We start from the raw sequence: 10,212 nt of genomic DNA, 5'->3' as shown, positions 1-10,212 counted from the left end.
TCGAGAAGTCCCCATTTTTGGCACAATAATAATTGTTGAAAAGTGTCCATTTTTGTCAACATTTTCAAAAAGTGTAAATTTCTGGTAAAATTATCCAAAGGGGCAAAAGAGGCGTATCGATAAGACCATTTTTTTGGGCCCGGACAGTTATTGACTCGACCACTGTTGAAATGTTGTACCTAATAAATGTCCCAAATACGAATCAGTGGTTAGTTAACCCAAAATGACAATTTTTTGGACTCCAGGGGTTCTCAAAGTTACAAATAAATTTTTTTTCAGGAATCACCGAGTATTTTCAAAATCTTTTTCAGCGTAATCTATCTGTTTGAACCTGATGAATGTTATGCGAGGTGATTTTTCTATTTTCGACCCTCGGGATGGGGGGGGGGTCAGAAATTTGTGAGAATTTTGTAACCACCATTTCGAACCTACCTCTTTGAACGCCGCTGAAAAGCTTTTTACAGTTTATTACTTAGTATCCGAAAGACCTCCATCCTACCAAACTTTGAGCTTGATAAAATTTTCCGCTGGGACTCGGAAAACCAATTTTCCTATTTTTCGTAATTTCGATATTTTGACAATCCCTGGAAAACTAGAAAGCTGCGATTTGCGCTGAACGTAACGTTTTGAGGTATGTATTCAATTATCCAAATGAAAAACTTTAATCAAGCTCCCTGCATATTCGTAATTTTGAACCCTTTTATTAAAGTCTCCCACTTTAGGCACCCCTAGAAAAAGAGTTGATGCATATTTTTTCAAACAAATTGAAAAATTTACATTTGAAACACACTAGCAAGTGCTCGATAATTTTTCATTCGATTTTACCTATAACTAGTGGGTCAAATTCTGAGATTTCAATCTTTGTAAAAAACGTTAAAATCTCGTTTTCACGATTTCAACGAAGTAAAATCTCGGAATTTGATCCAGAATGGCTCAATTTTGAAACTTACATCACGATTCGATTTTTGGCCGCCTAAATTGATTTTCACGCCTTCTTGAGAAATTTTAAAATTCGGGGGAGCTCGAAAATCTCGCTGAAGGTTACAGAATACAGAACCATTCGAAATCGCGAAATTCGGATTCCGGTAGGGAGAGGGAGAGGGTTACAGACATTTTTGCCTTATGAATATTCTGGGGGGGGGGACCTAATAAGTGAGGTGTTCGCCTTGAAATTACTTCAAGTGTGGATAAATGTTTTGAACGGGTCGAGGATAAGCCACAACTCGATTTTTGCTCTGGAAGCTTCAGAATGCCTCAAAATGGTAAAATTCGGGTCAATGAGAATTGATACTAGCTTCAGGACTAATTTTCATCATTTTTATTGCATATAGGTATACATTATTATTTATTTTTTTAAAGCAGTACAAATCACCAAAAATTGTCAACTTTGAAATTTTAAAATTTCACCACAAATAAAAAAACCAATTTGGGCTACTGAAATTTTGGTTATGGAGGTTTCAAAACATGCTCTTTCCAAAAATCGTAGTAAATGCAGTCCACTTTACATCGGAGGCGGACACTTCATCATGTTTCCTTGAAGGAATTATGATATTATACCTAAATATGTAGATTTTTAATATTGATTGAAAACGATACAGATTTATTATATGTATTGATTGAAAACGAAAATGAAAAGTTAATTTAACAGCTTACTAATTACATAAAAGTATTAGAAAGAAAACATCAAATTGATGTACCTATAGCGTACTTTGAAGTCCTGATCGCCAGCATCATGATCAAAATTATTCAGGTTCAAATCCCGCATTTCTTAAAATATCCTTATCAATGTTTAACAGGGCATTCATAAAATTTTCATTGTCCAAGAATTTGATAATATCAGTGGTTTGAGAAGGGTTTGAATTCGATGTCCCATGGCCATCTGCAAGCACTATCTTCGCAGTTTCTTCTGTTTGAAGTGTGAAATCCAATTCTCCAGTAATCTTCAACGGTGGTAAACCCAGCACTTCGAGTAGATTATCATCCTCGTCCAGGGAACAGGTATATATGCAGCCCCCTTCCTTGTATGTTTTTACTTGATGATTTTTTCCGCATAAATAATCTTGGCCGCATTCCTTTCGAGTATGCTGGGTTACTAAAATAATGGCGTTACCGGCATCATCCAAAATAATCCTCCAAAATGAATCAACAGGTGGAGTATCTTGTATCACTTTTTGATGCGTACCCGAGTACAAATTCAACTGTTTGTTTTTCTGTATACGGGAGGGAAATGCCATTTATACAGTATAAAATCTGATAGCAAAATTGTGTAACAATTTTTTTTAGTGAAAAAAATCAATAGGCCTATTTACTTTATAACTGTATAGTCTAATGTACCAATCAGCTCGTATCATGCCCTCGAATAAAATTTTGTTTCTAGTGATGGTGGTATAATTGAAAAGAAAAAAAGTCGTCTGCTTCCATGGTCTGAATGGCATATCGTCACGTCCAACAAACATATATTTAAAGTAAACCTGCACAGGATTCAAATTTATGTATTAGGCAAACCTATGTCAAATCAAGCATAAAATTGGACAATGGGTCATCGGTGTTTTGAAAAATGTTGTACTTGTGTGTGGAGGCTCAGCATACACCTTCTCACTTCGCTGTTTTTAAAGACAAGTAATTCCAATTTGAATATTTCATCTCTCTTAACAGCAATCTCAAGAAGATGGCAAATTTTTGAAATTTTTTAGCTCAAAATTGTGTATTGTGCAAATATTTTCAATGAGCGCAGCAATGTTGAACCTCCTCTTACAAATTATCAAACTTGGCAAAATCCCTACTTGTATCTGAAGTTTCCTGATAAAGTCGATTTTTGATTCGGACTCTTTCAAGTTTGGGCCATTCATTATCATCCATCTTCCCCTTTCCATTACATTAAAAAATGCAAAAAAGATGATGTTTCAATTTTTTTTTTAATTTTCAAGAATTTCAACGTGACCTTTTACCATTGAAATGTTGCTAATGGGTCATTCCATGCCAAATCGGCGGATTTTTGCACGAGGGGTCTTCGATTTTTTTCAAAATCAGATCATGTGTAGAGGTCATCAAACTATGACGAATGACGCAAACCGGACATTTTTTGATTTTTTTGGCGGAGCTGTGGGGCCTGTGGGGCTTCAAAGTTCTCTAAAATAGCCGAAAATGGGACATTTCGGTTGAAAATGTCTCCGGTTGTACGTGAAATGAAATTTTGAACTTTTTTTCAAATTGTAGTACTTTGAGAGGGTAATCGACGAATGATGTCTAAATCAGTGTTGCCACTTTCAAAACCCTAAAAAATTGATTTAAAAACTTATAATTTAAATGTAACCATGATCTAGACGAGTAAAAATTCTGAAAACATTCTCAGTTTTAATGCTTTTTATGTAAAATAATAGCCTATATCAAAAAATTTGACCGGCAGTTTTGGTCATTTTCGAGAAAAAAAAATTACAAGTTTGGCACTTATTGCAAAAATACCATCTGCAACCTAAAAAATGAAAATTATTGCATTTTTGAGAAATTTCACCAATGTGTAGGCGAACATTTGAAAAAAATTCCCTCCTCCGCAATTTGTACACAAATGACGAGAAATGCCATTCCTTGGTGCTATAATTTCGAGAGTGAAACATTAGGGTGGTCCTTAGATAGATACATGGCACAAAAAAAAAATTCGCAATTTATTCTGCTCCTGACCCTCAAAGTGGTGACCTCTGGAGAAAAAATAATTCCCTATTTTTTTCATCTTCTCGCGTCATGAGAGTTCATTTTATTCAAAAGAGACTTTTTAAAGGTGTTTGAACTTGAAATTTTTGAATGTTGAAAATTTTGCTTTAAAGTTGGATTTTTTTAAAACTTTTAAAAATTGAGAGGCCCACCTCAGTCCGAGTTTTTCAAAAATAGAAAAGATAAAAAATAGGGAATAATTTTTTTCTCCACAGGTTACCACTTTGAGGGTTGGGAGCAGAAGAAGTAGTGATTTTTTTTTTCATGTATCTACTTCTGATGGTATTTTTGCAATAAGTGCCTAACTTGTAATTTTTGTTTTTCAAAAATTACAAAAAATTCCCGTCGAATTTTTCTATTATGTTATTCTAAATTTAAAAAAAAGACTAAAACTAAGAATTTTTCAGAATTTTTACTCGATTTTTTTAGGGTTTTGAAAGTGGCAACACTGATTTTGACATCATTCGTCGATTACCCTCTCAAAGTAGGTGGGTAATTCTCAGAAAAAAGGTCAATTTTGATGTGCATAATTTTGAAAAATAAAAATCATTTTTTTGGAAAATTTCAAGTGGGAATCATTTGTATAGGTGTCCCAGATCCCTGTTTTAGTGTTGGCCTCAATTCAATCCCCCCCACTGTGGACCCCGGCCCCCCTAAAACAGCGATAATTAGGATTCGACCCTCATCGATGTGTAATATGTCGATTGATATGTTTTCGAGGTCGTAGAATTCGAATCTGGAGTTATTTTTTATGTAGAGGTGGAGGGGGAGGCGTGGAGAGGGGGAAAATAACAAATTTTGCTTATATTATCGTGTAATATGTCAATTTATGTTTTTCAGACCGCAAAGTTCGAATCTGGACTTATTTTTATGGTAGGGGTAGAGGTGAGGTGTGGGGAGGGAGAAAATGTCAAATTTTGCTTGTTTTATCGTGTAATATGTCGACTAGCGCGATAAAAGTACAGCTGTCTGAAATTTGGCCAAGTCGAAGGACAAATGGGCGCTGGACAAGCCGAAGGACAATCTCAACGTTTTTTCGTTTCTAGCCTTACCTACTGGACATTATTCGATTTTTAACACGTAATAAAAATGTGTCCTTATCATGTAGAATAACTTCCCTTTCTCAATTATCGTTTTTGGCGGGTTCATCAGGGTAAATAAAAAGGCAAGCCGAAGGACACCAATTTTGCGAAATGTCATATTTTCAGAGACAAGTACGATCAGAACGAGCCATTGCGTAGGTTATGAGAATAACATTGCGGGGTAACATTTTTATGAAGACAGTGAACCAGTGCAGCCACTCACCAGAAAAAATATTGGATTGGGAAGCTACCAAAAATAATTGAAAATTGCTCTAAAATTTTCGCAAAAAGTGTGTGACAGTTTTCAAATGTGAAATGTCAGCTTCCTATGGACTTATTCCAATTGCAATTTGCACAATAATGGACCTTCGTGTTCTATGATAATGAGAACGTGCCAATTTTTCCCCAAAAAAATGAAGTTCATGACACTTTATAGCATTCATTTTCAAAAACATGGTGTGTGACAGCCAAGTCGAAGGACATTTGGGGTATAAAATCGAATGTACACCAATGAAAGGAGGGGCTAAAAATTTCAATACCATATGTGAAATGTGTGGGGGATAATCCTTGAATGGACCAAAAAAAAAAAAAAAAAATTCATGCTAAAACCTTTGAGAAATTTGCCATGTACACGATTTTTACCTTTTTCTGAGAATTACCCACGTACTACAATTTTTTTTAAAAAGTTCAAAATTTTATACCACGTAGGTGCAACCGGAGAAATTTGCAACTGAAATTTTCCATTTTTGGCCATTTTAGAAACTTCGAGGCTGCACAGCTCCACCAAAAAAAAAATCGAAAAAATATCCAGGTTGCGTCATTCGTCGTCGTTTGATGACCTCTACACCTGATCTGATTTTGAAAAAAATCGAAGACACCTCGTGTAAAAATCCGCCGATTTGGCATGGAATGACCCAATGTGAGTCTCAAGACATGATTTTTCAATACAAGCTCAGCCTCAATCGAATCAAATAAGTATAATACAATATACATACCTACAATGAAAACTTTCGAGGTATTGGGATGGATGATCTTAAAGCTTACCATGCCTTCAAAGGAGTCTTTAGTGCTTAAACTGGAATCCAAAACTGATTCATAATGGTATACAGACATTAATGGTTGATAATCAGTAAGTTCTCTTATTACATCCATAAACAGCATATCTGGTGATTCGATACGGTGAATTGAGTATAGTGTAGCTTCTTTACCTTTGGTCTTTGAATAGCATATTTTATACGTGGATAAAAACTGAATGTCCTGTATTCGTTTCGAATTTAAAAAGAAAAAAATTGTTTAACGCAAAAAAAGTGAGGTAAAAATGGCACCTATAAATATTCATCCATATTAATTCATATTGTGAATTACTTTTCCTTCCTCGTCGTTTGATACCTAAAAGAAGAAAAAACATATGAAAATATTGTTAAAATGTTTAGAATATTGTATAATTTTATATTCCTATAGATAATTCTTACCGAATATCCGATTTCATACACGTCTGCGTTCAATTGGTTGCAATGTTTTACGTGCTCGTCACTATTTTCTTCAACTTTATTAATTAATGGTGTGAAATCTGACGAACTGCAGTATGATTCTTCTTGGCTTATGTACTCGGACAGAAAGAGTAATTTAGTTTGGTCCGTCGCCAAAACACCAGTTTTCCAATTCCTTTCCACTTGTAATTGTTTTTCATCATAAGCAGGGCACCCAAGCATAAATTTTTCTTTAGGACCACTTGGGTTTCCAGAATCATCGTAATTGTAACTAGAAAGATACATTTTTGATTCGTGTGCGTGAGGTATTGCAAGTTGTAGAGATGAGTCGTGTTTTTTTATCACGGCCAATGGGGTTGCACCCGCTAATCGGGGCAACGCAGCTTCCTCTGAAATATTCGTCAAATTGTAATTTGTATTTGAATAGGTGGGTAATACTTACCTTTCTGCCCATCTTGGGCAAAATGAATTGAAAAAGAAGTTGGTGATCAGACTTCTTGCACTTACTTAATGAAACAGCTTCTTCGACGAGCATAAAAATCAACCAGCATGCCAAAAGAAACCGTAACAAATTCATCGTGAAGTAACTGGGGTACATCATTGGTCCTCGATTGAAGTGTGGTTAGTGTAGAATGAATGTTCATTGCAGGATTCCTTATTATTTTATATTAATTTTTGAGAATCGTTCGTTCTCGTTCGAAGTGTGGTTTTGCGAGAAATGAAATCATCGCGAAAACAATATTCGTAATATTTTCTTAGGTGAATAAGGTTTCAGGTACAGAATAAACAAATCGCTACGAGTAACATCTGTAAACCTCGAATCTTGCAAAAATCTTGACGCTAACATGTGTTTTGCATGACGCGACGTGTAGGTGGATTAGATACATAACATCATGCAAGATGTATTGCAGGTTTGCGTTTCAAATAAACGCAATATTCGACAGTTTTTTAGAAAAATTGTAGAGCGATCTTGCGTGTTAAAACTTTGGAATGTGATTCCTATGGCTGCATGATAAGATCCATATTTCAATTCATGGTTCAAATGAAAAAATCTGATGCTTGCAACCTTTCCGAACAGAAATTAGGTATTGTAAAATCGTAAGTTGAAGGACTCCCTCCTTCCTTCTCGTCAAAAAAAAGAAAGAAAATTATGGAACAAATTACTGTGTCATTTTAACCCTCCTACCTTATCCATCCTATCTTCCCTAAAAATCTAAAAAAAATTGAAGGAAATTAAATTACCGTCAATTTGGAAACATTACCTTGCCTATTGAGTAATAATTTCCGTCATTTTTCATTTTTTAAATAGCAGCGAGTAGTCCACAGTCCAAACGCGAAAACGTGCTCTAGAAACCGAAAATAGTTGGCTTTTTTGAGGGACAAAAAAAAAAGAGTAGGCTTTTTGTTAGTAAGTATCTCATTAACATTCAAGAAAATGGACATTTCGGATTTTTTGGTCGGCACAATAGGGAGCTGGAGCCTTAAAACCCCCATTTTTCGAAGTTGGGTGGAGACAAACATTTTTTTTTAAATTTAGTAGAGGACACTCTCCTGAGTTTGGATATATGTACGTATTTTTCTATTGAGTGGTCTCCGGCACAGTTGCGTTTCAGAGCTGTTTTAAGGCAATTTTTGCCAGTTTTGGCACTTTTTCACACAAAAACGGCTTTGTGGAAGTAATAGGGCCTTTGGGACAAAAAATACGCTCCTACATGATTGCATCCATTCATCCAACGCTGATAGAGACCGTCATTGTGAGAAACGGCCGGCACAATGACCCGCAGCGCAGTGAATTTTCAAGGTTACGCATCCCGGCCATTTCATGACAAAAATTGACTGTATGACATTTCGACAACATGACCATGCGACCTATCAAAGCGGGTTAGAATTTTGCGAGAAAAACGAAAATCTCAATGAAATTTTTTTTTTGAGCATTTCGTGAAAATTTTGAACTGAAAAAATTGTACGAATGTAGGACATTTCGACAAAGTGACCATGCGACCTGTCAAAGTGACTTAAAATTTCACGATAAAAACAAAAATCTCAATAAAAAATGTTTTTGAGCATTTTATGAAAATTTTGGGCGGAAAAAATTGTACGAATGTATGACATTTCGACAACGGGACCGTGCGACCTATCAAAGTGCGGGTTAAAATTTTGTAAGAAAAACGAAAATCTCAATAAAAATTTTTGTTGAGCATTTCATGAAAATTTTGAGCAGAAAAAATTGTATGAATCATTTTTTAAAAGTATTTTTGCTCTGTATTAACATTCAACCTATACGAAAGGGTTTAAATTTTGCGTAAAAATATAATGATTCGGATAGATTTTCATAAAAGGCTCATCTCTATAATCTTGAGCCTCAAAAATCTTATACATTGTTCAGTATTTTAAATGCAATACGCCTCAAGATCGCTTCAGTTTGGTAAAACCAATACAAAGCAGAAACATACAATCATTCTCAGTATTTATACATACAAATCATGATAAGTACCTATCAATGAATGATAAATTGAACTACTTCATCCATTTCAGCAGTGGATTATTCGATAACCGCGGTACCTACCAAAATGGAAGTTTTTCTCATAGTTAGGGGTTTTGAAAGGCTTTTTGATGATATAAAAATCAGTGTTGCCACTTTTTTTCGTTCAAAAATTAGCTCAAAAAGTTTCGAAACGTAGTTTTCATATCGTTCCGACTTTCATAAAACGTGAAAAAAAGTTTTGATAGGTGAAGTTGATCCATTTGACCTCTATTTTTACGTATCTTTTGTTGAAAAACACCTTTCTCTCGATAAAATGAACTCCTCACAAATAAATCAAAATTCGAAAAGATTCAAAAAATGAACGGATTTTTATTTTTTTGTTGTGAGTGTAATTTTTATCAACTTTTTCATGAAATACGTCAGAAAGAGGTCAAAATAAGACAACCGAATAAATTCAAACTTTTTTTGATGTTTGAAATTGAAAATTGAATTTTTTCGAATTTTGATTTTTTTATGAGGAGTTCATTTCATCGAGTGAAGGAGGTTTTTCAACTTTTTCAACAGATGCGTAAAAATATAGGTCAAATGGGTCAACTTCGCCTATCAAAACTTTTTTTCATGTTTTAAATCAAAAAATCGCATTTTTTAGCAAACTTGAAATTTTTTAAAATCAACTTTGCAACATGGTACCATCCCAATTTTCTAATATATTTTCAGTATGAAAAGTTGTCCATAATATATTTTTTTCAGAATTTTTAAGAGTCAAAACGATATGAAAACTACGTTTCGAAACTTTTTGAGCTAATTTTTTGTGCGAAAAAAGTGGCAACCCTGATTTTTATGATATCACCAACAAGCCTTTTAAAACCCCTGACTATGGGAAAAAGTTCCATTTTAGTAGGTACCGCGGTTATCGAGTAATCCACTGCTGAAATGGATGATATTTCAGGTTCACTGAAAACTTTGACACTCCCTGGCTGCCTTTAAAAATGGTCTTGAGGGTTGTGATTTGCGCCATTTGTCATCCCTTTAAAAGGGTTTTCCACAGGAAAAATTTTTAAAAAATCGCCGAACCCCCCTACCATTTCTTGGTCCAATTGACGTGGAATGACCCAGGTAGAGAAGAAGAGAAGAAGTGGAAATTAATTGCTACGTTAATAATTCTAGCCTCCATCCCTCTCAATTGCCTCTGAAAGCTTAAAGTTTCCGTTTTTGAGACTGAATGGGCGCAGGAGGACCATTCCCACCACCTTCCCTTCCTGAAAAATTGGAATGATTTTAAAATTCGATACAAAAGTAACCATAAAATTTAATCATCCACGTTGATTTTCTGAAGATTAGCTGATGGAATTGTGTAATGGCAGGGTGTATGACTTTTCATCAAGATCCTGAAGGGACAGTTCATCTTCATATGATTCTCTAGTTGGTTCGAGAAATTGACTTTCAA

At 34.8% G+C, this 10,212-nt stretch overlaps 1 protein-coding gene across 1 annotated transcript; it reads right to left on the bottom strand.

The window, feature by feature from the left end:
• Positions 1-1,593: 1,593 nt before the first annotated feature.
• Positions 1,594-6,895, bottom strand: LOC135848933 (uncharacterized). The gene is made up of 6 exons (XM_065369030.1): positions 6,788-6,895; positions 6,263-6,669; positions 6,156-6,179; positions 5,835-6,047; positions 2,310-2,471; positions 1,594-2,210 (listed from the first exon to the last, which is right to left on the bottom strand). The coding sequence occupies exons 1-6, from the start codon at positions 6,879-6,881 to the stop codon at positions 1,743-1,745; spliced, it is 1,368 nt and encodes a 455-aa protein (XP_065225102.1). The 5' UTR covers positions 6,882-6,895; the 3' UTR covers positions 1,594-1,742.
• Between the last annotated feature and the right edge of the window lie 3,317 nt (positions 6,896-10,212).

This window comes from Planococcus citri, chromosome 5, assembly GCF_950023065.1.
Source record: "Planococcus citri chromosome 5, ihPlaCitr1.1, whole genome shotgun sequence".
Taxonomy (NCBI): domain Eukaryota; kingdom Metazoa; phylum Arthropoda; class Insecta; order Hemiptera; family Pseudococcidae; genus Planococcus; species Planococcus citri.
This window is presented reverse-complemented; position numbering and strand designations above follow the sequence as displayed.